The following is a 27,336-nucleotide window of genomic DNA, read 5'->3' as shown; positions in this document are numbered from 1 at the left end:
GTTCTCCGCAATATAAACATAATCCTTCTTGATGACGACGAATCTTTTCTTGCTCAGTTAGGGGTTTAAAACGTATCGCGTCAATTTGCATGTCTTCTACTTCTGAATGTACGTTTGGCAAAGATGTTGATGTTGCCATTGAGTAATAACGTTGAGGTTCCCGTGAATGATTCTCAGATCGAAATTCGAAAATTCGATTATCATATTTTACCGCAAAATCGATTGCTTGACTCAAAGTTTGAGGATCAGGTAAGTTGAGCATCAATTTCTTTACTTCGTATTGCAATCCGTAAAGAAATTGACTGTTGAGTGCAGCATCATTCTACTTGATGTCAATTGCAAGTTGTCGAAATTGTGAAGCATACACTGTTACTGAGCGATTTTCTTGTCACAGAATTCGGATCTTATTTGTTGCAACACGAATTGCATCGTGTTCACCATACATAGATCGAAACTCCGCCAAAAAAGCTTCCAAATTGTCCAATTTTGGATTTCGTTGTTCAAGAAAAGAGAAAAACCACGATAATGCAGAACCAGAAAGTAGAGTGCCAATAAACCTGACTTGTGATCCTGGAATTGGATAGCTTTGCGGTTGAAGTTCAATTGCCAATTGTACTTGATTGATGAATCCTCGAAACTTTGATCTTGTACCATCAAATTTCTAAGGTAAGGCAATTCTTGGTTCTCTAGTGCTTATAGGGTGTTGTACAATTGGAGAAAGAACGTGATTTGTTGTAGATGTTGAAGCAGCTCCGATCATCTCTATATCCCCTCTTTCTGCTATTCTTGTTCTTTCCTGTGTTGGTGAATTGAGTTGATGCATCGCAAGCATTAACTCCCTCATTTGCTCTTGCATTTGTGCCATTGCACTCTTCATTTCAACAAGCTCTGCCATAATGACACTAAGAAGAAAAATTTGTTTGATATTGCTCAAGACAAAAAAAAAGAAAGACTTGATAACAAAGAAGATACTAAGAACAATATCAGTTTAGAAGTGGGTAATCCGCAAACTTCTAATACGCTTATGTCTTGTCAAGACAAAGGGGTAATCCACTCTTACTCAAGAAAAAACAAAGCTCTGATATTGTAAGTGTACTCTTGTCAATCTGTCAAAGACAAAGACTCGATGAGGGAAAATATACACAAAAAGGCTATCTCGATATAATAAGTCAAAATATAAACAAGTATGTATATTAAAAGGAAACTGGAATGGCTATTGCCACAAGACAAGAAACTAAAGACTCTTGAACCTGGATTAGAAGCAAGAAAGGAGTTGACAAGAGTAAAGAAGCCTTCACTCTTGTCTCTATATATACTATCTAACTAGGGGCTACGTGGCGACGTTCTATAGGACCTCCAATATGTGTTGACTTTGTAGGACACATGCCTTGACTTACAAGGCAAGTTTTTCTATGTGTAGGCCACATAGTTAGCTTGATCTTCAAGCTAACAACATGTGTGGCACATGGCCAACTTGTTGACCATGTTTCTAATCCAAAAAGTCAATTAAAGACACCTATGAAGTCAAAGCAGCGTCTAGGAAGTTTCTACGAAGCTTCTATATTAAATATTATAGAATTAACTTACTTTTATCTACTTTTACTTACTTCTACCTATTTCTATATGTAATTATTAGCTTACATGATTATGGCCGTGACAATCACACACACACAAACTATAGATGCTAAGTTAATTTGTTAAAACACTAGCACTTGAATTGATAGAATTGTGATTGAGGCTCCACAAGCTTGTTATTAGCTCGGTCACCGTCACTCTCCGTCAGGATGTAGTCAATGATGATCGTGATTTGTGTGGTAAATACATCTCCAGGATTTCTGAAAAAATGTTATGCCTTCTATCACAACATTACTCTTTATTGAAGATTCCAAGTGCTCTCAAATCTAGTACTCAATTGATGGATGCCTTAGAAGTGATCCCAGTCTAAGTGCATGTTATTGCGACTTCTTGAGCTTCATTGTACTTCGCAGCCATTGCAACGCTCTGACGCTTGGAAACACAATGTGCTGATTGAGGACTCAAAATCAATCGACCGCTGTAATATTCCAGCCATTACCGAGAATATCAAACCCTATCATGGACGAAAGATCTAATCAGCTTGCAACCGTGTTCATGGCAAACCTACTCTAATGACAATACTCTTGCGGACTCTTTCAAAGCGGCAATATAACCGTACTCGTTTACTCAAATATCCCGTAAGCCTCCAGCTCCCCGAGTTAGCAATCTAGTTCATGCAAAGACCTCGCACTCAGCTAACCAGATCCACCGTACAACTCCCACATTATCCAGGAACCTACCGAGTGCGCCATCCTAATGGATACTTACGCAATGCAAAAATGAAGTTCTCACTAATACTCTCTATGACTTTCCCTACTTCACTTGCTCTTCTTTATTCTTCCCGCTTTATACGCGTTGTCTGTGATGGCGTGCGAAGGAGGGAGGGGTGGGGCCACACAAGACTGCCGACCGTCAGTGAAGAGATGAATGAAGGGACGCGGTCTGTCTGTCTGTTTCAGTTATTCCCTCTCCTACAATTAACCGTTTCTCTGTCCCGTTGCGTGGACTATCCAAGCTGTGCCTCGCCATTGTGCATGGAGAGAGACACCGAGACACAAAGAGAAAGTTATATCGAAATTTATATCGAGAGGGAGAGAGAGAGACAGACAGACAGACAGACAGCGAGCGGCACAAACAAACAGACACTACAGAGCGTGCGAGAGGGGGCTCCGACTGAAAGACCGAAGGATACTGAGACTACTGCAAAGGAGCTCTCACTCGCTTTTCCTGTCGCGACCTGCGCACAAAGCATCACCCTTACAGCGCCATCGACGCGAGTGACCCCCCCTTTGTCCTCGCCTCCCTTCTGGCACATTGACTCCTCCAGACCAGCGCGATGCACACAACTAAATGGATGATAATCATCCACATGGCTAATATACGGTTTGGGATTGGATGGTCGCCATCATGGACAAGCGTGACGTGGACGCATGAATGGATGAATGATGGATGAAACATGCGCCGTGAGGTTGGACTTTACACTTTTCCTTGATATGTCTTTCTTTCTTCTTCTTCTTCTTCTTCTTATTTTTAAACCTTTTATCTGTTTTGGTTTGGGAGGCATTCTGAAGATCACATGAATGTCAAGGGGGCCATCGTCATGAAAGTTGGGTTTTGATGAATTTAGAAGAACGAGGGTGTGTGTGTGTGGCATGCACAATCAAATCAGATCCCCTTTGATACACTCATCAAAGGGATGCACATAGATAGCTCTCCATTGTTCATGCTAACAATGGCACCACTGCCACCCTCATGGGTTCATACCCAACTCAAGCAAGCCCCCAAGCCTACTTAGCATTTTGAGTATAGGGAGGGTTCTAGATGAGGAAAAAAAGATAAAATAAATGAATAAATAAATAAATAGAACTTGTTATAATTTTTGTGTGATGTGGTTCTAACCTTTTTGAGAGGATGGTTTTTGTTCCAACAAATGTTTGGGTATTCTTTTCCACAAAGGAGAAGCTTACCATGTTCTTAATTATGGACATTAAACAAGAATAATGACATCTAGAAATTCTCATAAGTTGATTAATGTGGGTATATAAGAAAACAATGATTGAATGAGCAATTGATGTCTATGGTAGATGCCAAAGTATGGAAAAAAATAAAGGCGGTCTTGTGAGGCTTTATGTACCTTCTTCTAACATGATTTATAAACTATGTTTTGCTTTTTGTTTTTCCTTCCTAGTAAGTTGTATTCTCTAGTAGATTTCATATTGGTACTATGTCATTGGTCTCCTATTTCTCAGAGAATTTTCCACCCATCTATTCTTCTTATTTGACTCTCTTTGTTGTTGAAAGCTCATGCCAAAGTACATACACTACTTAGAAGCTACCCTTTTACCAAAAAATAGTTTTAAAATCTCATATTTACACAAAAACAATATCAACTTTCTAGAGTTTTTGTTGGAAAAGTGGATATGGTTCTTTAAGCTTGACTAACAATTATCTTTTGTTGTTTAAGTCAATGCATGGACATGCAATCCAATAACTTTAATTGTATTTTAAAGACTTTTAAAAAAATCACTTTTATAAAGAAGTAAGAGAAAAAATTACAAATAAATAAATTTAATATATATATATATATATATATTTATCTTAAAATATTTTTTATTTGATAGATATTCTATTCTAAAAATTTGATTAGAAGTAAATATTTTTGGTCAAATAAAACATATTTTTTGCAATAATAACAATAATAATAAAGTATGAATAATTTAAATATTATATTTCTTTTTTAAATATGTTATAGTAAAAAATAAGTTTTTTAATATATTTATTTAACACCAAAAAATTATTAAAATGTTTTTAAACTTATGATTTTTCTTCAATATAGTAATTATTTAAAAAATAAATCTGAAATTTTTTAGTGGAAGCAACATTAAAAAAATAAAAACGAAAATGATAATTTTAAGCTTTAATAAAATTTATATTAAAGATACAAATGAGACCTAATTGTGTAATAATTATTTTTCAAATTTCTTGATTAAGTATAACTTCTTGTTCTTAAAAATTGACAACTCACAAATATTCAAAATTACCAAGATACAAAAAAAAAAAAAAAAAAAAAAAAAAAAAACAAAAAGAAGTAAGAAACTAAAAAATTCCACTCATACGGTCATTTCTACAAAAATAAAATAAAATAAAATAAAATAAAAATGTTGTGAATATAAATAAGTTATTCATGTGCTCCTATCTATTGCAACAATTGAATCACGACTGAGTGTCAAAATAAAAATAAAAGAATGGGATTAAAAAATAGACTATGGAATATCTTACAATAAACAAGCATTCTTTATGTCACAATTCTCTAAAAAATACATCATTCATGAGGAAAATACATATATATATATATATATATATATATATAGTAATGTTTTCCTTTCTAAAGCAAAAAGTGCAAGAATTGAGTAATGGAATATCCATGCTCCATGGCACAAACATCGACCACTGTAAAGATTTCCATTGCAGAAAAACGTTGCAGTGTCCAAATAAATATCAATGGACACTTAATCTTCTCAGAAAAAAAGACTATGCTTAAATATATTTTCCAACAAAGGTTTTTCCTAAGCTCATTCTCCTACTCTGATGCCAACACTGTAGAAACCAATAAAGAATAATCACAGTGAGTTGTTGCATACACCAAGCAAAGCAAAGCAAGGGAAGGAGGGAGGGAGGGAGTACCCACAAGCCAAATGGTACATGAAAGTGCCAGTTAGTCAGTCACAAACCTCCCACAATCAACATGAGGAAGGACTGAGTCAAGACCTTTTCCACCCGGTGTCCCCTCCTTGTTGTTGTTGTTGTTGTTCCTGTCAGAGCAATTGTGGTAGCCACCATTGAATGTGCCTCATCAATGTGCTCCCTGATCCCGCCAACACCTTTGCTCCCTACTCTTGTCGTCTCAGCTGGCTCCACTACTCCAGGTGGGTCCGCCATTGCAATGCATTGCGTGAGCGTCCTCCTGCACATGGGAACACCTCAAAACCACCCTGTGTTGTTGCTTTTGGCTACATTGGTGGCCTTTGACCCCAGACTGGGTCCTCAGTACTCGAGGGGAGTGCGAGAGAGACACACACAAGTTCCAGATGCTGAGATTTCAGAGGTTGTGCCAAAAGGAATCGAAAATCGATGCAACAGGACGAAAGTTTTTGCCATTGAAAGCTAGGACACGGTAACGCACGTCCACGTTGCAATGACATGATATGTAGAGAGAGAAATCTTGGGATATAACCCAATGAATGAGGTGTTTGTGGGGACATTGCTGTCACTATGCCAGAATGTATTAAGTTAGTGATATCATGAGTAATGTGCTCACTTGCACTGCTGATCTGCATGGATACTTGATCAGATTCTGTACAGCTGACTCTTCAAATGGGTTTTGATGACCTTGCAAGAAGAGATGTGATTGTGTCCCAATTTGGCCTAATCTGAACTATCGATCAAGTTCACCCTACAGTAAATGGTGTCTGAGGAAGTTTGGGTTGGTTGTTTGATCCGCATGTGATCAAACGTGCTAATCACGAAAAGCACGAAGATTGGTAGAACTGGGATGTAGTTATGAGGCATCTTTCAACCTAGCAACTTTTGGTATTTTCACCTCCTTCGTCACCAATGCACGAGACGCTCCGACAAGCTCCTCCTTAATCATGAAGAGAATCGCTGCTGCGGCCACACTTTGCACAATTTTGGTGCTCATTCCCTTGTAGAAGCCTGAGATTCCCTCGTGCCGTATCATCTTCAGAATAGCATCCCATGTGCCTGAGTCCATGGCACACATCGGAAAGCAACCCTCAGGAAATCCTGACAAACATTTCGTTTGAATAAAGCCAAAGAAGACTGAGCTAATGTGCATGCTTGGACCCTTTTACTGTGGAATGAAAGTATAATTTTCACCAATAAGAAATAAGATTTGACATGATTTAAACAAACAGGCTCAGCACAAACTGTAATTTGTAAAGGAGTAAAATTCATGATAATCTTGTACCAGTATACTGCAAAGATTTGTCTCCTGCTATCTCCTGCCTTGCTTGAAGCCGAGACTGCCAACCACGTTCAGCATTCATCATCAGGTTTCACCTTTGCAACCTCGGTAAATGCCTAAATCAAATCGGAGATTCATTAACATTGCCTCCATTTCCATGTAAAGAAAACGGCACTCACCTTCACAACCAGCAAAGGATACGTCACCACTGTAGCCCCAAGTTTTGCTACTGCTCCAAGCAAAAAGTACTGCAACATAGAAAGCAGAAACGAATTCGTTCAATCGTGTTATTTACCATCTAGATGATTCAAGCATAGCAGAATTAACGATAGGAGAGAATAATCAGCCAACCTAAGACTAAAACTTTACAGAAGAAATTGTGACATTAAAGAACATGGGACATGGACAGCAGTACCTCGGTGGCTGACACGTGCTTTGTACCCCTAGAAGTTACCCTCCTGTTTCTGGTCAGTCTGCTTAGCATACTTTCGTAAAGCATAAGTTGAATCGCTGGATTGCAAACCTGTTACATCACGTATTTGAGATACCCACTGATAAAGTAAGTATAATATACCAGCTAACGACAACTCCATCTTCATGCCATCCTTGTACAGCTGTTCTACTCATGCGACACCAAATTTCCAAAAAAATACATCTTGAAATATTTTTGTAACACACAGTCTTCAATGCAGAACTTTCAAATCTAAGAAGCTTGGAATCGAAAACGAATCAAACGGATGCACATTCCTCGTCCTAAAACATCCGAATGGTGTACATGTACACACTGACCATAATTAGGGAAGGCAAAACGCCTTTCCAGAATCCACGCACTCCGGCTTCCTTATATAAATCCTTGACCTACGATCGTGACGAGCAATACAATTAAACCCCATATTCTTAAAATAAAAAATTAATACTTAAAGGGAACAAGGTTGTAGCGGATTGCAAGACAAACCTCAATATATTGACACATTCTGATGACCAGAACGAGAATACTAAAACCTGAACAAAACGAGGATAGCAGAGAGGCATTACTGTATCAACAGTTCCTTGCCCTTTGGTGGATGGAGATGAAGTGGCAGTCGAAGTGGTCTCCGAATCAATGCTGGGCACCACAATATAATTCGAAGACGTGGTATTCACGTGATTTGCAACAATCTCAGACCCCTTATGAGCCTGTGCTTGAGTCTGGTAAATACTTGTCAGAGAATAACAAAGATGCAGAAAGTGATATGTTAACTCAAGACCACTGAAAAGAATTGCATTTCATATCAGATGAGATCCATGCTCTCTCAGAAACACAATTTAAATGCTGCGTATTCAAGCAGGAAAGCAATAGTAGCAATCACCATGAGATCCCAATGGGGATATAGATGGAGAATGGAATAGGAATGAGAGATTTTACCTGCATACGCGTGACTATCACCCAAATAGGATTCGTCAACAAGACATTTGCACATCTGCATACATGAGATTATAAAAACTGATAACCTAAATTTTAAGTCCTTAGCTACCTCAGCAGAAGCAAATCTACATAAACCGATGCACTCCCATAATAAAATGAACATTAGAAAAACATTGAAGCTTACGCACTGTAGTAATGCAGCTTACATTTTGAAATACAACCAGCAATGGAACTCGTAATGATGTAGCCTCTAGCAGGGGGAAAATCATTTCAATGAAAATCTTGCAGGGAAGGCAGTGGCATGACTTCGTACCCAGCAATCGCTGCTATAATCAGGGAGGATAACATCCCTACTGAGGTATCTGCATTACCCATCTTCCATGATCTCCGAGATCGGGCCTCCGCTTCATTTTTCAGAAGTTGATAAAAATAGTAGTAGACGCCCTGCAGTGTCGAAAACATACTGCGATTGGAAACCTCCCCCGGCAGGTGCCCAAACAATAACGAGTACATCGGAAGCTCTTAATCAGAGCTCTAATACAAAGAACTTCCTCCAAGGTAACTAGGATAAATTAAATCAAACCTGTGACAAAGCAGTGCCTACTAGTGATGGCATGAGGCCCCTATATAGACCTCCCCACCCCTCCGCTTGAATGACCTGTCACACAATACTCAACGCATTTAGAAGAAATTGAACACGACGATGAAGAACCACATGAATAGTGTCAAATAAACCCCAGTGAGCATCAGAGACACACCTGGAACATTTCTCGAATGGTTCCCCTTTGCTCCTTTTGAGCTGGATATCCATTAGAAGTTGGAAGAGCAGCTTCCACATCTTGCAATGAAACGTTGATCTTTACCTTCCGCTCTGCCTGCTGTCTGGTATTAACCTGAAGACAGATTCTCCATAGGTAAAGGTTCTAATTTCAAACATAGATTTTTAAAAAGCCCATACAACATCCTTAACAAATCAGAATTATGAAATGAGCCAAGAACTGAGGTTGTAGAATCAGAGAATGAACATTGATCTATATATATATATATATACATTCTGAATCTTTTGTTGTTCTCTCTCTCTCTCTCTCTCTCTCTCTCTCTCTCTCTCTCTCAATACATATGCAAATCTTATGAGGCTTTTATAGCTTCACACGCTTTTCCTTCTCCTTTTATCTTGCATACTGTTTCTTTTGTTTCTTTTTCTTCTTTTTTAGTTTTTGTGTGTGTGAGTGTGTGTTGGGGAGACAAACGACTGAACGTGATTGCATTACAACATACGACTTCAAAATTCATGTACGGTTCTTCCCTTGGCAATGATAAAACGAATTCGTGCCAACTCACCGCTTGAAGGGGGTAAGTTAACACTTGCGCAACAAAGCCACCCCCAGCTCCTGCCAAACCGTTTACCACGGCGTCCGACATTCTTTATATCACACCCTCCCAGCTCTTCCAAGAGCCTAAAATATCAGGGATTGATTACCCTCGACGAAGGTGATAAAAGCACTTGTACCTTTCCAAAAATCAATTAGATCTTCGCCACACCAGCCATTTCAACTACCCAAAAATTGCTACCAGCTAATCACATAAACAATCGGCTCAATGAAAAACATCAAGGTCAACCATGACATGCTCACACTCAAGAGGTGGACTTGACTACCTTGGTTCAGCGTTAACGTTATGGCTAAACATGACCGTAAACGTCACGAAAATCTAAACCTTACAATAAGAGTATACGACGATTTCAGCTTGACGGAGATTTCTGAGAAACCTATTATCATTCAACTCTACCAAAACAAACGGCAGCCTTTCAATATGCCGCACCTAACTCATACATCAACTTCAAAATATAGAAACAGTGGAAGAATCTGCCATACCCTAGTACGCACAAGACACCCACACAATGCAACGATCCACTCCAAACATCAGTCACTCAAATTTAAGACCCCCTCATGAGCTGAATCAATCCCCTGACTAATCACTCTCATGAATCCCAACGACGAGGGAATTCAACCTTCAGAAAAAACGACCGACTCCATGACCAAAACCATGAACAACTTCAAAAGACATCCAAGTGAAATTTGGACGTGAACCCACCTGATGAATTGAGATCGGTAACCGATGCGCAGCCAACTCAAGCAGGATTAATCACGGAAATATGCTTCCGGATCGTCAGCAAAGAAGGTGGGGGAGGGGGGAGGATCGATTGACAGTGAAGTGGGGCTGTTGTGTAGTGCAAGGGACCCAGATGGCCAAAATGCACCGATTGTTTGTGCGATTGTGGCGTGCAGTGCCAGGGCTGCGTCGCGTGCATGCGATGGGCTCGTGGTCGGATTAGGGGCATCGCCATGCCGACGTCGGTGACGGTGGATCCGTCCAAAATAGAGCGCCGGGGCTGCAAACGCGGTGCCAGCGGGTATAGGATCGAGCGGTTGCAGGGTTAATAGAGTGTGTAGAATTCCGCGGGTAAAGGATCCAGCAGTTTTTGGGCGAGGAGGGGTATAGGTCCCAACGGCTGTAGGGTGAGGAGCGGGTAAAGGGCTCAGCGGGTATAAGGTCGTGGCGATAGGAGCACAACACGGTCGGTTCTAGCGGCCAAAGGGTGACTCTGCCACAAGTCAAGGGAATGGAGTGCTCGAAATGTTATATATATTTAATATTTCTAAATTAGTAAATAATTTTGGCAACATTGCACGAGCAAGATTTCTACTCATTAAGCAAGATATCTACAGCAAAATTTACTACAAGTTTATTGATTGTAAAATACAATTACATGGAAATCTATGCATTGTCAAGCAAACTTATCATGTGAGAGATTGATTTTTAATATTATCATTTTACTATAACGTTGCAACATTTTGCATGTTATTTTGTAGAGTATTGTGATACCTTCAGAAGGCAAGGTGCTCCATACAAATTTAATCAACATCACACAAAAGCAATCTGTAGCATTTATGATATCTTTTAATGATCATCCTACTAGAATTGGAGTACTATTAAGATCCACATCATTATTTTACTTTCAAAATCAACGCATGAACTAACTCTATTATATATAAATATATATATATATATATATATATGTATATGTACGTACATATATAAAAAAAATTAAATTCACTAGTAATATGAAAAACATATTACTATTAAAACTATAAGAAAAATACTTACTTATTTAATATTAAAACATGTTTTGATTCTTCATTAACCTTTGGAAAGAAAAATTTATCACAATTTTAATTCAATAAAAAAATTATACTACATCAATATAAATATATATATATATATATATAGTTAGTTAGTTAGTTAGTTAGTTAGTGTATGTGTGTGATTTAATTCAAAAAACAAAGATTTAAATTTTGAACTATTTCAAAATTCATTTTGCTACTTAAAAAATAAAAAAATAAAAAATCTTTTTATGAATAATAAATATTATATTTTCAAAGATAATTTTTTTACTATGATTTTTTGTGATAATTTCTAATTATTAATGTTAAAAATAAAATTACATAAAATAAATTTTATTTTTTTTGTATCAAATTATAATATCCTATAAATTTTTTGATAAATATTTTTACAAATATATATATATATATAATAATTAAATATAATAATAAAATATTTTAAAAAATCATATAAGATAATCCATCATTTTTTTGTTTATATATTAAAACTATAATGTTAAATATTACAATTCAAATTAAGATTAGAAAAAAATTGGTAATTGATAACTTGTAATTTTTTATATAACTTCATCTTATTAAAATATTCAAAGAAAAAAATATTGTAATTTATTTCTTTGAATTTTAATGTTATTAAAATGTTCTTAAAACAAATTAATATTAAAAATAAATTCTAAGTTTATGATATTTTTATAATTTTTCTGAATAATAAATCTTTTATTAATTAAGATATGTCTCTTGCAAAGTCAACACATTTTGGAGGTCCTATAAGACATCGCCATGTAGCTCCTAGTTAAGAGTATATATGGAGGCAAGAATGAAGCCTTCTTCATTCTTGTCAATATCTTTTTAGTCTTTAGTCTTGTTTCAAGACTTTTTAATTGTCTTATCTTTGGCAATAGCCATTCTAGTTTAATACCATATCATCTTTGAATGACTTTCTAGTTCTTTTGAGTGACATAAGAGTGTATTAAAGATTTCTTTCTTCAAGATTCATGTCCTTGATATTTGTTCTACTATAATGAGTTCTTTTCTAAATGAACTTCATCATCCTTACATACATTATAATAATCTCATAAAGTTAAATAAGTACATTGTTCTTTAGATTTTAATATTCTTCAAAGTATATTTATCAATCTATTTTATCATTTGTAACATTCTTGAGAATATATAACTTCTTTTTATATGTGTGATATTTTAGTGTTGTCAAAGACATGAATCTCAAGAAAAGAAATCTCCAATACACTCTTGTATTACTTAAAAAGATTAGAAAATCACCCAAAGATAGTTATACATTGAACTAGAATGGCTACTGCCAAAGACAAAAAGACTAGAAAGTCTTGAAATATGACTAAGGACTAAAAAGACGTTGATAAGAGTGAAGAAAGCTTTACTCTTGCCTCCATGTAAATTATCTAACTAGGAGCTATATGGCAATGTTCTACAAGACCTCTGACAAGTGTTGAATTTGCTAGACACATGACTTAACTTATAAAGTAAGTTTTCTATATGTGCGCCACATAGTTAACTTGTTCCACAAGCTACAAATACATGTATCATGTGGCTAACTTATTGACCAAGTTTCTAGCCTATTAATTAACTACAAACACATATAAAATCAAAACTATGTCTATGAAGCTTTTAGAAAGATTTTCTAGAAGATATTATGAAATTAATCTATATTTATTTATTTTTACTTAATCATATAGGTAATTATTAGAATAAATACATATATCCATGATAAGTGTCTATTCTTCTATTGCCTCTTTTACAATTCACATTTATAATCTTTGAACTTGCATTGTATTATACTATGCAACAAGATATGTCAATGATTTAGAAGTCTTTGACTACCAAAACATCAACTATTGATAAACTAGATGTTTTTGTTCACTAAAGCCTAACTAAGAGCCTCCTTCCATGCTTGATCAATAGACAAAATGGAAGTTAAAATATAAAACCTTCTCTCAATTTTTTGACACATTATTAGTTTTAGTAGTAGAGCCAATAGCTTGTCCTTAATTGAAAAGGTGGATGGAGCACTCTATTGATATATTGATAGACATTTGACTTGCAATAAGAAGTTATTAGTGTTGAGAATGTTTTAGAGAAAGAGAGACAATAGTAGCTAGAAGTAATATGCACACATATGTAAACACACACACATAGAAGTGAGTTTATTGATAGGATTATATCCCTTGTACAAAGAGAAGGGGAGAAGATAATAGTGTCTCCCCACTACATTCTGAACACTAAAGTAAATACTACAGTGTTCACTATAGTATTTACTATAGTAAATACTGTAGACTACAGTAAATAGCATGGAGAGCATCGGCTACATTTAATGCTGTCAACAATTAGAAAGTTAATAGAAAGTTATTTGATCTCCTATGAAAAGTCACTTGCCTTTATACTAAAAAGGTCTATTTTTGATCTCATAAGGTGCTTTATGTCCTTACATACATATGATAGAAATTTTTTAAAAAATGGATGGACTTTGCCTTCTTGGGATCACTGAGCGAGTGCAGGCAGAGTCCAAGAATAACATTGCCCATTCGTGGCAGGAGGCCCTAGAGACTGCCGGTAAGACCACAAGATTTGACACTCACCGAAACACAAGATTTGACTCTGAGTGAGACTGCAAGATTGGACTGTCGGTGAGTGGCAGTTTCATAAGGCCTCTAGTTGATGAAGGCAACAGAGGTCAGCATGTGATCAGAGTGCCACCCTATTTCTAACGCGAACTTGGAATAAGCTTTGGAAACTACTGTGTAGAGTTTCAGTAGTGTAAGTTTCCTGGATTGGAGTCCAACTACTTGGTTGATTGCTGCGCGGCGCTGCATTTCTTGTGTAGGATCATCAAACCGATCAGTACATTCCAGTGTTTGTGATTTGGTGCATCAAGAGAGATCTTGCCGGTACTTCCAGCAGCTGGCCACTGTCGTCGCATGAGTGACCTCTCACTGATAGACCTGGGGGCATAAAATCATTCCAGGGTGAAGCTTTCATCACTGAGTTGTTAGACGACACAGCCAGTTCCAAATACTGCAGAACTCTTTCTGTTTGCAGTATGAAGAGATTGTGAGGAGGGTTTGGTTTGGTAGCAGTAACACGAGGAAAATTTTGCCCGTTGCATGCAACTCGTGGCACACCGAACTACGTTGCACCAGAGACATGTTCTGATGGCAACCTCTTCGTGATAGCATGTAATGTAGGCAAGTTGTTCACTAGCATCGAATGTTTGTTGTTTAGTTTTATTTTATTTTTTGAAGAGTGTATTCTTAGTTTTTTTGTTGTGATTCTTTCCTAATTATTGGCAGTTTCAACAATCTTTTTACTTCTGCCCAGCTACGATCTCAATTGGAACCCCATCATCGATATTGACAAATTTTGGACCCTAATCCTCGAACATTCTTTTCACCCGCTTTTAACCTCTGGTTCGGAACATTTATAAACTTGAAGATGAGCAGAATTTTTAACTTTTGTGACTTTTTTTAGTTAGCTACGTTGCTATTGAGCACATGTTTTTTAATGCAGGAAAAGCTTGTTCTAGACTAAAAGCGATAGATTCTGAACCCCATGATGACTGCATTTGAACTCAACGCCATCACAGTAGTGCCATCTCACTGTTGGTGGAAATGCAACAGGCGTGACTGTCACAAAGTTTATGATTCCCCACTGTGAATCTGCATCTGTTCTTCGATGGTTTTTATTGGATAGATTATCGAAACGTGTGCTCCTCGAATGCTGCTCCTTCCAGAACGTAGCTTAGAATATTCTGGACAGCGACACACTTGGACTTACCGAGGAGAGCAAGTGCATTGAATGGCTTGTATGGGAGGATGGTGGTGGCGACGCAAGAAGTATGCATCAGCAGATAGGCACAGCCTGTGAGGTTAACAGCTGCACCCTGACCGAGCTCATTCCACCGATTCATTTGACTTTATATCGTTCTTGAAACAATGCTGACTAGGTCCTCGGCTTAATCCACCGGACGAACTTCACAACGAGATAGATCGCAAGTCGATCTCAGATGCAGCACTTTAAACCCTAAACCTCGTCGATGGTTCCCTCCTTCCCTTCGAGAATGAGCTCCACATTGCCAGCGCTCTAGGTTGTGCACTCTATTTAATTTGTGTTGAAAATTTTATTAAGAAAAAGAAAGAAAGAAAAAATTAATATTAGTGTGCGAAAAGTTACAATCCACGTCTTCATTTGATCCTATTTTTTTTATATATCTTTCATGCAGCTTAAATAAAAAAATTAATATTAGTGTGCGAAAAGTTACAATCCACGTCTTCATTTGATCCTATTTTTTTTATATATCTTTCATGCAGCTTAAATAATAATCCTCTCTTAAAGTCTCGAGTTGCTCCAACAACCATGCTTACCCAAAATGTACCTCTACCACTTTCTGCTCATTGAGGGCCTAGTGGGAGAACCAAACCTTCTCTGCTTCACATACTTTCTGAGCCTTAAATAGAGAACAAGCTCTGAGCTTTTCACAATTCCAGCGTTCCACCACAAGTGGCATGTCCAATGAGGAGCCTCGTTCCTTGATGGAGTGCCATACTGGGAATGGACCCTTGGGACGGGAGAGGATGAATGAGAGGAGGGTGAGTAATAGATGAGACAGAGGACCGAAAAGAGTGAAGAGGGACGAAGAAAAACACGGGGACAATCCTTGCTTTTTGACTTTTTGAAAAGGCACTTTTCTTTTGTGCGTTACCATCACAGAGAACCTCAGTCAATGCATATTTTTTACTGATTCGAGTTCCTTGTTCATACAAAGAAAAAAACACTGCTGAGGTGAGTCCCACCGTTCTGTGGCTCCTTGCTGCTCAAATCAGATTAGAAAGGGTCACACTGGCGATGGATGGCACAGGATCACAGCGCAGGCAAGATGGGAGGAACGTGAAATTGCACTGTGAACTGATGCAAAGTAGTCGCCGAGCTTGACACTATTAGGTCCTTGTTGATTAAGAAAAACACCAATTTACAACTCAAGCTGTTATCATGTTTGTTTGCTTTCCTAAAATCGCAGGAAATGAAATCTCTATTACTGAAACCGAAGACTACTTGAAGAATCCGCGTCACCTTCACGTATGCTGGACAAAGAGTCCTCCCTAAACCCTCGTGTGAAGCCAAAGCAGAGTGCAACACGAGGTCTCCATCTTGTGTAAAGATTTCTCAGCCATTTCTCAATCAAAAACTTCCCAGGTGTAGAAGCCGTGAACTCAACTTCCACACAGACACCGTCCAAACAATTTGCACTAAGAGATGACCTGTAATCAAGCCCGAGTTCATAAGAAACTGACTGTTGTCCACGAGGTAAAGGAACTCTCATTGGCGTGGGTGCATGCTTGAGCGGAGTATGCACCGGCATGCGCCACCCGCGGATCAAGACTGTCGCAGCGGTTGCAATGCTGGCAACCACAAGTGTGGCATCCCTAGGGAGTTGTACTTTATCTCAAGTGCAAACAACTGCAACTGGATCTTAGTCCACATAAATGCAACTGAGTTCCAGGTTCAAGGATCAACAGTCCTCCGGTTCGTACAAGGCGGCAGCATGCCCTCTAACTCCTCCGTCTCCTCCACCAGCACCTTCACATCAGGAGGATAATCATTCCTCGCCGCCACGATCGCATAGTGCGCGATCAACTGCCCCGGCATAGTCCCAGACGGTAAACTAATCTCAATATTTAACCAAGGCCGCGCCAATCCTAGTAACTGATACCCCGCTTCAGGAGCTCTGTACCCTTGCACCCACAAGAATTTCAACGAGCTCATTGCCACGACTGCAGCAACAAGCCCCGCCTCACCAAACGGACAATCCCTGATCTCCAAACGCTCTAACTTCTGAGCTTTGTAGGCAAAATTCGCTAACCCGATGTCAGATTCACCGGTGCAACCAAGCAGGACCCATTTGAGGTTTTTGCCGAAGTCACCCATGTAGCTCATGCCTTTATCTGTCAAGCCACCATGACGAAGATAAACAGCGAGCTTGGAGATGTTTGGACAACCTTTGAGGAGTAGCTTGAAGCCGTCGTCGAGGGGAAGATCGACGACGTGCTGGGTTCCAGTGAGTACAAGCCTGAAGTCTGTCAGGTGAGGGCATCCTTGTCCCACCATGGCGAGGGCTGCGTTGGAGATGTCTGAGACGTAGAGGACGAGCTGCTGCAAGTTGTTACAGCCTTGAGCTACTGCAACAACCCCCCGTTGTGTAATAGCGCCTGCTTCGTCGTGCTCGATGCGGAGCCGGCGGAGGGACTTGCAGGACTTGCCGAGGACTTCCAAGCCTTCGTCGCCCACTCCATTCCGTATCTGATCCAGAATAAATTTCAATCTAGCTTAAATCATTCAGAGTATTGACGAGTTGCATCTTTATAAAACAGTTCACGGCACCCACAATAGTCAACTCAATTACAAAGAATCAGTGGAGGAAAAAATAAGAGGAGATCGTATACCTGAAGCTCTTCGAGCGAATGGCACTGACTGAAAAGCTGGCAGTATGCTTTGCGGCTCAAGAACGTGAACTTCAGGTCGAGCTTCTTCAAGTTTGGCGCGATGGGGAGAATCATGCACAATCCGAAGTCGCCCATTGACCACAGGCCCGACAGGGACGTCAATTGCAAAGGTAACGAAATAGAAGCATATACCCTGCTGTCCTCGTCGTTGAGATAATTGCAAGAGCCGGCACCGAGTTCTAGGAGAGAAGAAGATTTTCCAAGAGCACCAACCATGTCGACAAGCTCAATCTCCCCGACTTTGAGCGACACCAGAGATTTGCACTTCTCCAGAAGCAGGGCTAAGTCTGCTACATCGACGTCTTCCAGACCGAGTACTGCAAAGTTGAGGACCTCCAGGACTGTGTTGTGGCGGGCGAGTACATGCAGCCACTCCCCACCTTCATCGTTTACGTTGCTATCCTCGATGCTCAGCGTCCTTAAAGATCTGAATAAAATAATTTAAATCCATGAAGCAATTAGATATGACATGCAACCCTAATGTTCTAAGTGTTAAAAGCTTCCTAGGGAAGTCCAAATTGAACCCACCTGCAGGCTTTCGCAACGGGAAGAAGTCCGGAAGTCGAGAACCCCGCGCATTTGTGCAGATGCAATACTTGCAGGACAGAATGGAAGGGCGAGGAAGCAATCAATTCCAAATCTGAGTCAGAAACCTGACATCTCCGCAGCAGGAGGGTCTGCAAACCTCTGTAAACTCTTCCCAGCTCTCGAATCCATGGTTCCGCATAGCCACCCCAGTTGGGTACGAGGAGACCATACTCTTCCGCCCTTGGCTTCCCCTTGATCTTCACTCCTTCCAAGCGCTTGAACCGCCGAGTAAGTAGCTCAGGATTAGTGGAGTACATGTAGGAAATCGTGACAAACTTGCGAGTAGCGCCATCCACTCGCCGCCATTGCTGGCATACGAGGGAGACCGCGGCCCTGTCCTGCCAATTCTCGACATACTTCAACACGCATGCTAAGGTTTCGTCTGACAAAGGAATACCAGATCCAGCTCCTGGAGCGCGTCGCCTCTCAAACTCCATCCCTGCAAGCCTCTAAATCCACCGCTGCAACTTCAAACCTCCCTCATTCTCCTCAAATTCTGCTCGACCCTCTCTCAAAGCTACCCAAAAGCAGCAGCTACAATCGTACCCATGGTCTAGAACCTCTCCCCACCCTTCACCTCTGCGTCCCACATCTCGACAGGCTTCACTTCATGCGCTCCGGCCTCACACCACAACCCCAAAAAACCTCCACATTCTCAAATTCCGAAACAGAATTCATCATCCGGGCAGGAGTATGTGAGAGCTACCGCAGCAAGTACACCAACGCGCCGCCCTCCCCGTCACCAACCTCTCCCGCCCCCTCGAAACCACCACAGCTGCGGAATCCCGTCGCATACTACTACGACCTCACTTCAGGCCATATCAAAAACAGCCATCGCGCCGAAAGGAAGCGGACATCGCTGAACCTCGTGCTCGTGCTGTACAGCGAGAGATGGTATTCACCTCTTCTCCGTGGCCATGCTTCCCGGGATCGTCCAGCAGGTCTCTCCACAAACGGAACATTGGCCCTGCCCGTGATCTGGGAGAGGATTTTGAGGGCACGAGAGGAAGGAGAAGAAGACGACAAAGAAGAGCAGGAAAGGAGCGCTGACCCGAGCGAATGGGTTGGATTCCTCGACCTCCGACAAAACGGGCGGATTGGGTGGGACGCCAGGGCCAGCCCCGTCTTGGAAAGTGGGGAGAGAGAGTGTGAGAGGTGAGGAGAGGGGTTTCTGTACAATCCAACAGGCCTTTGGATAGTCTTGGAACTCACACCCCTGTTGTTTTTCATATTTGACTGCGTTGGATGTGGGGGGTGTGGGGTGGATTGACAGAGGGGACGAAGAAGGGCGCAGGTAGTTTTGCAGGTGGGTACTTTATTTTTTTATTGTTATGAACTTTTTTATTTCTACTGGAGCTGGGCATGGGATGGGGCTCAGAGGGAACCTTCACTGGCCCTTTGTTCTCATCCCCCCCCCCCCCAAAAAAAAAAAGTGGGATAACATTCCTGATTGTCATGTGGTTTGCATTAGTGAGCAGAGCGGCTGGGTTTTGGTTTGAGGACGGAATGTTTGATTCTTTTGATAAGACTTCCTGAGTTTTTTTAAACTAATCAATGTTGTGATTAAATCTTAGTGATGGTTGTCATGGGCATGAATTGGAGGATTTTTGTTGATTGCCAGTCTATTTGCAGAGTGTGTGACTTTTTTGACTACATGTAATGAAGTATTGTAATATATGACACTTAGAAGCAAAACTTAGAAACTTCTCAACTTCAGCCAATCAAAGAATTTAAAAAGCTGCACCCTTTCACTGTGTCCCCTAAGTGCCAAAAGGTAGCTGAAAAACCAATCCTAGTCCATCGATGAAATATAAAAATAGATAGAAATCAATATTTGTATTTGTTCTTCAGCATCCAGTCTCTCACTCACACACACACACATGCATGTGTATGCATATGATCCTCAGATTCATCCAGTCACATTGCACTTCAATGCAATCTCTGTTTTGTTTGAACCTACCAAAATAATTTGGCATTTTTGTATTGAGGAAATCTTGTGCAGTACTAACTGAACCAGGCATCTTTTCTGAAGGTTTTTGTCTCCACATGAATCACCATCTTCTGATGGCTTAGGTGAACAGAAGACTGCAAAGCTGGGACATTTGACATGACTTTCTTTGCCACTGAGCCTATTCTCTATGACAAAAAAACATACACTCTTAGATACATAATTTTTGTTTTTGTTTTTGTTTTAGAAAAGGTTGAGGGAAGTCAATATAATATATAATAATTATAATAATGAAGGATCATGTGAAGGGCTTTATCACTATGGCAAAGTGTAGCCAACAACATCCATGAATGTGACAAAATGGGTGGAGAGGTACTTCCTTTGGGTGTTGAGGATGTGAAAGCCAAAATTACCTTTTAGATACTTTTTTGTGTTGGTGGATTTGGGACAAAGGAGGTGTGCCCCATGGAATTCTACCAATGAATAGTCTTAATTTTATCTTTACCATTTTTCTACTTTTTGCAAGTTTGATTAGTAAGGTATGTGTGTATGTATGTATGTATGAATATATATATACATATATATATACATACATATGTGTATATTTGTATTTTCAATACATTCAATTTTTCAAGTATCAAGTTTCAAATTAGAATTGGAAATGAATTGTGTTGGTTTCACAGAATTCTAACCCATTTGTAAAATAATAACAATTTCATGTTTAGGTCTCATAATCTTATTTGTATTTATTTTTTCTTACATGTGCGCTTTTTGAAAGACAAAGCATGTAAAACTAAGACTGCTGAACAGACAAAAATTGTAACTATTGTCTAGTACAATATATGATAAAATTTACTTGTACTCTTGTTGATGTTGTTTACTTTTTATACTATAAAATTACTTGTTTTTAATGAATTGCAAAAAAAAAAAAAAAAAAAAAAAAAATCCTTAAAAATATTAAAAACAAAAACAAAAAAACAAAAACAAAAAAAAACAAAAACAAACTATTCAACAAGTATCATACCCAATACCTTGGCAAACATACACAAAATGAGTAAGAAATAAGTTAGTTAAAGTTTTGATATGAAAGTACAGTTGATTTCTTTTCATGACACTAGGGTCAAAAGAATGACACTTAAGTAATTTGAATTACTTGAGTGTTGTGAATCCTTACAAAGGACATTGAACAAAGAAGAGCATTCTCTCCTTTCATTCAAAGCAAATTACTTTTCAAAACTGCTTTACATTCAAGGTTGCCACTCACAAAACTTCAATATTAAATTTCACCACAAGCCATGACAGAAATAGAAAACAAATCACTTCATTCAAAATTGCATGTGGAAGAAGGAGAAGGTGATCATCAAACCACACTTTGGTTTAAGACAAAGGAGAGTCAGAGAAACAACAACAACAAAAACAACAAAATAAATAAATAAATAAATAAATAAATATGTATATATATATATATATATATATTAAAAGAGAATAAAATTAGGGTTTGGGATCATGAAACACATTCCATCAAGGGACATATTTATGGGAATGATTGAAATAAGTTTGATGGGATCTCTAAGGAATATATGTACAAGCAAACTTGTTGGGGGCACATCATACAACATATTTTGTAAGTGTGTTTTGATGGAAGCCTTGGTTAAGGGTTGATGGGATGTGTATGGGTAAAAAAGCATAACAGAGACTTTATGGGGAATATGATTTATGGGCAACTTCAGTGGAGATTTGATGGGGTCTTGATGGGATGTACCCACAGCAAAGCTGAGTGGGAATAAATGGGAAGCTAGGCTTGCACCCACTGCTCACAATCATTCTTTGAAACCCTAATATCCTGACACCCTCAAACCCTAAAACTAACTGTTTAAGATCTTGGACACCCAAAATGTGGATAAACTGAAGCTAGTGGAGCATTCTGGAGGCTTTTTTCCTCGTCCTGCTGCTGCTTGCCCAAGGTGGTTGAAGCCCGAGAGGCGGCGTCTATGGGACTTTAGTAGAGCGCAAATGAAGCAGAGATGTGGGCAGTTGTGATTTTTCTGTTATCCCGGATTTCTTCAAAGATGCCAAGCGATGTATGCATGCAGAATGAAAGCGAGAGAAATCGGATGTTCAACGGTGAGAGAGATTCCGATCCTACAGTCTGAGCTTGAGTCAATAATGGGCGGCGCGAAATGCTGATAAGTACAAAGTACCCACAAACCGCAAAGTGGTTAACTTCTTGTGGGGTGTTATGGCACCGGCAAAGAAACATAGCCAAAGAGTGACGGTTGCGAGTGGCTAAAAGCACACACCGATCTCACACCATCGACACATCCAATGTTGGATGGTGCGAGATCCCCGCGACAGGACCCAAAAAAGCTGCACAGGATTAGCGTCTTGAAATGGGTCACGCCAAGCGGAGGGACATGAGGTGAAAGAAGTGATGCTTCACAGGCGCGCCGGGCTCTGGGCTCTGGGTTCGTGTCTGGAGTTGGGCCACGATACGCTTCCCCCCTTTCTTTCATTCACCTCTCTTGAACCTCCCTCATGCTCTGTGCGATGCGTTGACCTCGGAAAATGTGCACCATTTCTATTAGTCGAGGGGATTACGAACTGGGGTTGACTAACTCCATTTATAATGTTTTTAAAAATCCTTGTTTGAACGTTACATAACGTAATTCTTAGTAATATCATGAACATGAGAAGACTCTTGAATTTGTAAGAAATTCCACTGATATTCAACGAAAAAAATTTGAAGTTATAAGATTGAATGAAAATCACTTAAAAGCAAAGCTAGAAAGGACGTTCTTATTAACGCAAAACACCAAAACCTCAATTAGTGTTCCATGAAATCAGAGTTTGAATTAGTTCATGTTGTATTAAAACCACTTCATGCCACAAAGAGGTGCTGAACGAGATGGCAATGTGCGAAGCTTGGTGTTAGCCACTTCGTAACGCAAGGTTCAATACACCAATTCTCACATCCCACAATCGGACTTGAAACCAATGCTCACGCGCATGGGGTAACGCTTGGAATGTACGTCACGGGTACACATCTGTCATGCCTTTGGATGTACAGTAGAAGAAACACAGGAGGAAAGATCGAAGGCAACTACTTACCAGATTTCCATGCTTGGTGATGCAAAGAGAGCAATTTCAAGGAAGATGTAGCGGGTCACTTCTGAGCCCTGAAAACTCGGCTTTCAGACGTTGTGCAAAGCGGGCAAGCACACGAAGAATCACTGCAAGATGGGCAGATCTGCCCTCATCTGCGTTTCACATCACTCTGCCAACGAAATGAACATGAAGTTTTTTCAATTGAAGGTATTGTGTAAGCAGATCTTAACAGCAGATCTTAGACAAAAGATTGTATCCTGACAGCACACACTACTTTCTCCAGGAAATCTAGGAAGAAGTCTTCGCCGAAACCTCCACGCCATGTAGATGCTACCACCACGGTTTACCCAATCATGGTGGGGCTCCTGAGTGACTTAGTCACCTTCTTAACCATGTCGGAAGCTGAACGCGTCCCTTCAGGAAGAAGAATCGTTCTCTTCTCAAAAAATAGGAGTGGAGAGTATATAGGGTCAACCTCCCCAACAGGAGGCAACAAACCGATGACTAGTACCAGGCTCTTCAACTAAGATCCCTGAAATCTCATGGACACTTCGATCATGCCAATCGTGAATATTATTCAAGTTGGTTCTTGTTTACCAAATGAACAAAAATTGTCATCACAACTTGCATGCTTACGCGATTCACTTATTGAATAAAATGCATGCTGTAGAGTTCACGTTCCTACGAAGGGGCACTTCCATAGCAAAGCTCCATTCACCACCTCAGATGTTGGCTTGCTCTTTGTAAAAATGGCTGGGACCAATAAGCCCCAAGAGTCAACCCAGCAATTACAAAGTAGGGAACTCTGAGAAACTCCTTGTAATAATCAGGTGGCAGCTTCTGACGACCATCTAGTATAGCAGCAAAAGGGAAGACACTGGTCCGCTCTTTCAGAGTATTGTAAGCCTCTCCGTGTCGTTCTGATTGACGTTTATCCCCGTGCCAGACTCCAAAGAGGTGATGCGCAAGTAAGCCAACTGAAGTAGTCACTGTGAAGGAGTTTCCTATCCAAAGTGTGTGCGCAAAACACCACAGAAACTGTCCCACCATCTGTTCCAACGGTCCCACCCAATTGCATGTAAATAGCCAATCGTATGAAAGTGGATTGTAGAGAGGTTGAGAATCCTTTCCTGTCTTATAGGTGGAGGAATCTGACACGACCATTATTCTTTTATATTAAAGTGGGATGAGAATAGAATAATCTTGTGAAAATTTCAATATATTGAGACAAAACAAGCTCTAGATTCCTTCACAAAAATTGAATCCATTAAGTTCAAATAAACAAGCTAAAAAATCCTATTAACGTGACATAAATTCAGACAAGGAATTCAGGAAGAGGGCAAAAGAAAAACCTGTGGATGTCGGGTGATCCGCATTATACCAGTCTCCCACATGTGTACCTTGGGCTTATCAACAGCAGCAACCTCAAGCAAATTAAACGTGGAAGGGTATAAAAAGAAGAAAGAGATGAACGACATTGCCCAAACCATTTCACGCACACCAAAGACGCTGCGAAAATCCCAAAGCTGCACGCCGTCGTATCTGTGGTTTATAAAGTAAACCTGAACCACAATTTTCAAATTTAGAATTAAAATACAGACCACAACGATGTGAGTGTTAATTGTAACCAAGATGGAATATTTCGTGCTCCAATAGAGCCAACTCTCCTGCGTCCTAATGCTTTGAAATCCATTTTAGAATTACCAAGGTAATCTTCACTAGATACACTGTTGGAGTTGACTTGGTTCTGTCTAAACACCCACCCTCCACTGCAAAATTCAATCATAACTCTTTGCTTAACATCTTTGAGCAATATTGGTAACACATTATAAAGCATTTAAACACGTGCTAAATGCGCTAAACCTGATAGAAACACTCTACGTTGCTCATTTGGTGCCCTCGCAAAGTCATGCAAGAAACAAAACCCGAAACAAACCGAGCACCTCACCACGCATATCAATTCATTTGACAACTTAAGAATTTCCTAACACCCCGAGAAAGTCACAACAGTGCCAAAATGTAGGCTTATAATTGCTGAATTAAAAAACAAATCAAAGTTCCGCTCTCAGCCAGCTCGAATGACTCGTTGTACATTGTCAATCGCTTATTATGCACCATGAGAACACTATACAAAAATGTAGCTAAGTGCCGCGAGAGTTAAAAACAAAAACCTTGAGGAATACATTAACGTTCTAAGAATTGAATTTGGATTGTGAGAATGATTGCTCGTCTTAATAAACTGGCTGTAGCGTGGACGCTTACCATAGCAGATACCGCAAGAGGGAGAGACGATGCGGCATACAGTACACGATAAGCCCTTTCGCCGATCAATTTTTCTCCTGCTCCACGCAGGCTTGCCAGTCCGCTATGAACCAAAGCAAATGTAAACAGTATAATCATCATTACCACCTGCAAACAACTACGGTATCCTCAATCCGAATAAAAAACACAAGAAACTGGTCGGCACAAATTGCAATTACTAGATACTAAGAGGATCGGCCAATTGTTAATCAAAATGAGAATTATCTTACCTCATGACTGTCGCTGAGTGCAGAAATTGAATCAATATATGCACCCCCGTAGCCTGTTTCAGGGTCAATCCAAGCCACGTAAAGAATCGCAAGGACTACTCCCAGAATTGCTGTAAAGAGCAACCAGGAGGAGGTCTTTTGGCTGGAGACGTCAAATGCAGCAGCATCCTCCCCAACTAGGCCTTCAGACGTTGTAAGATCAGGAGGAGGGAAAGACGGTGTCTGTGACGATCGAACGGGAGAGGTAGAGACGTTGTCTTTGCTATCGTGTGCCTTGGTGCTCCATACCCATCCTTGATATGCTGGTCTCAGGAGGTTCTCACCACTCGAAATTCGCAGTTTCTTGCTCAAAACCTGTCAACAAAACTTTCTTAACCCCTAGCAACGACTTGCATACATTAAAAATTCCTGCGGCACTGATAAAAGTGGAATACGAGGGGCAAATTAAAGAAAACTCACATCCAAGCGAGGCGCGTGCTTTCCAAACGCACCCGAAGAAGGCAAAGATCGAGAAAGACAAAGCCATTGAGCTTGAGTGACACCCACTCTCCCACAAAACAAAGCAGACGAAACCGCAGCAGATTGCGCCATAGCTGCGAGTAACAGACGATCACCCACGAAGCCAACACTCGAGACACAACACTCAAATTGACCTCTCCCAACACCTCCCGTAACACGGTGATCACTCAAAAACCCTGAAACGGCCGCACTCTAAAGGCAGTCATCAATTTTCCGCAGTAACTCATCTTCATCCCACGATTCTCTCAACACCCAACAACAACAACAGCTTTGTAGCATGCTCCCCACAACGCGCAATCTGCTGCAAAACTCATGGCTCAAAGTCTCGTAACAACAAATCTCACCCAAAACACAACTGGCATTGGCAGGAAGAGACGGATCAAGGAGGAACCCAAGTGAGCGAAGGAAGCAAGGAAGGAATTGAATTGAACGGAGGATCCCCACGAGATCGTTGCAAGGATCTGCTAACCCCTCATTCGAGGCCGTTTCACGGGTCTCGATTCCTCCAGGCGGCGACGTAGCACTCTCGGCCACGCTGCTGCTGCAACGACGCCATTGATAGACGACTCGTGTGGGTTCTTGTGTACTTTGTGGGTGTTTGGATGGTTCTTTTTCTTCACTTGTTATTTTAATTTTATGATTAAGTATGTTTTTGTTAATTTAATTGGGTTTTGACTTAATGTATTAAAATACATGGAGTTGGGTGGATAATGTCATTTGGAAAAATATGATGTTATTTTTTTGTTAAAAGAATTTACAAGAACTCTTTGGCATAGAAATGCATTAGAACATATTTCTTTGGAGAATACATGTGATTTAATTCTCTTCTAATAGATTGGATCTCTATTGATGCCCAATTTTTAATCTATAATTTTTTTGATAAAATAAAAATTAAATAACTATTATTGTGTTTGTTCTATAATATAGTTTAATAACTTCAAATATATATATATATATATATATATATATATTCAA

General features: G+C 39.8%; 3 protein-coding genes across 13 annotated transcripts; all 3 read right to left on the bottom strand.

The window, feature by feature from the left end:
* Positions 1 to 5,703: 5,703 nt before the first annotated feature.
* LOC112294183 (peroxisomal nicotinamide adenine dinucleotide carrier) lies at positions 5,704 to 10,377 on the bottom strand. Of its 10 annotated transcripts, none has more exons than XM_090243607.1 (12): positions 10,059 to 10,376; positions 9,306 to 9,539; positions 8,723 to 8,857; positions 8,548 to 8,622; positions 8,278 to 8,408; positions 7,965 to 8,019; positions 7,595 to 7,747; positions 7,349 to 7,417; positions 6,975 to 7,082; positions 6,739 to 6,807; positions 6,563 to 6,617; positions 5,704 to 6,378 (listed from the first exon to the last, which is right to left on the bottom strand). In XM_090243607.1, the coding sequence occupies exons 2-12, from the start codon at positions 9,384 to 9,386 to the stop codon at positions 6,134 to 6,136; spliced, it is 1,176 nt and encodes a 391-aa protein (XP_090099733.1). In that variant the 5' UTR covers positions 9,387 to 9,539; positions 10,059 to 10,376; the 3' UTR covers positions 5,704 to 6,133. The 10 variants fall into 10 exon arrangements, with proteins under 10 accessions (XP_090099733.1, XP_024400176.1, XP_024400177.1 ...); XM_024544408.3 differs by having other exon boundaries at positions 9,306 to 9,474; XM_024544409.3 differs by having other exon boundaries at positions 9,306 to 9,467.
* A 5,699-nt stretch (positions 10,378 to 16,076) lies between these two features.
* On the bottom strand, positions 16,077 to 19,362 carry LOC112294790 (coronatine-insensitive protein homolog 1b). Its single transcript, XM_024545626.3, has 3 exons — positions 18,199 to 19,362; positions 17,611 to 18,097; positions 16,077 to 17,467 (listed from the first exon to the last, which is right to left on the bottom strand). Exons 1-3 carry the CDS (start codon positions 18,693 to 18,695, stop codon positions 16,673 to 16,675), a joined length of 1,779 nt encoding a protein of 592 aa, XP_024401394.1. The 5' UTR covers positions 18,696 to 19,362; the 3' UTR covers positions 16,077 to 16,672.
* Positions 19,363 to 23,492: 4,130 nt separating this feature from the next.
* Positions 23,493 to 26,909, bottom strand: LOC112294069 (15-cis-zeta-carotene isomerase, chloroplastic). Of its 2 annotated transcripts, XM_024544197.3 has the most exons (6): positions 26,302 to 26,759; positions 25,843 to 26,196; positions 25,574 to 25,676; positions 25,016 to 25,080; positions 24,664 to 24,873; positions 23,493 to 24,361 (listed from the first exon to the last, which is right to left on the bottom strand). In XM_024544197.3, the coding sequence occupies exons 1-6, from the start codon at positions 26,431 to 26,433 to the stop codon at positions 24,026 to 24,028; spliced, it is 1,200 nt and encodes a 399-aa protein (XP_024399965.1). In that variant the 5' UTR covers positions 26,434 to 26,759; the 3' UTR covers positions 23,493 to 24,025. The 2 variants fall into 2 exon arrangements, with proteins under 2 accessions (XP_024399965.1, XP_024399966.1); XM_024544198.3 differs by lacking the exon at positions 25,016 to 25,080 and having other exon boundaries at positions 25,574 to 25,720; positions 26,302 to 26,909.
* Between the last annotated feature and the right edge of the window lie 427 nt (positions 26,910 to 27,336).

Source organism: Physcomitrium patens, chromosome 17 (assembly GCF_059467195.1).
Source record: "Physcomitrium patens ecotype Gransden chromosome 17, ASM5946719v1, whole genome shotgun sequence".
Classification (NCBI taxonomy): Eukaryota; Viridiplantae; Streptophyta; class Bryopsida; order Funariales; family Funariaceae; genus Physcomitrium; species Physcomitrium patens.
The sequence above is the reverse complement of the archived record's forward strand: the minus strand, read 5'-3'. Positions and strand labels throughout refer to the sequence as shown.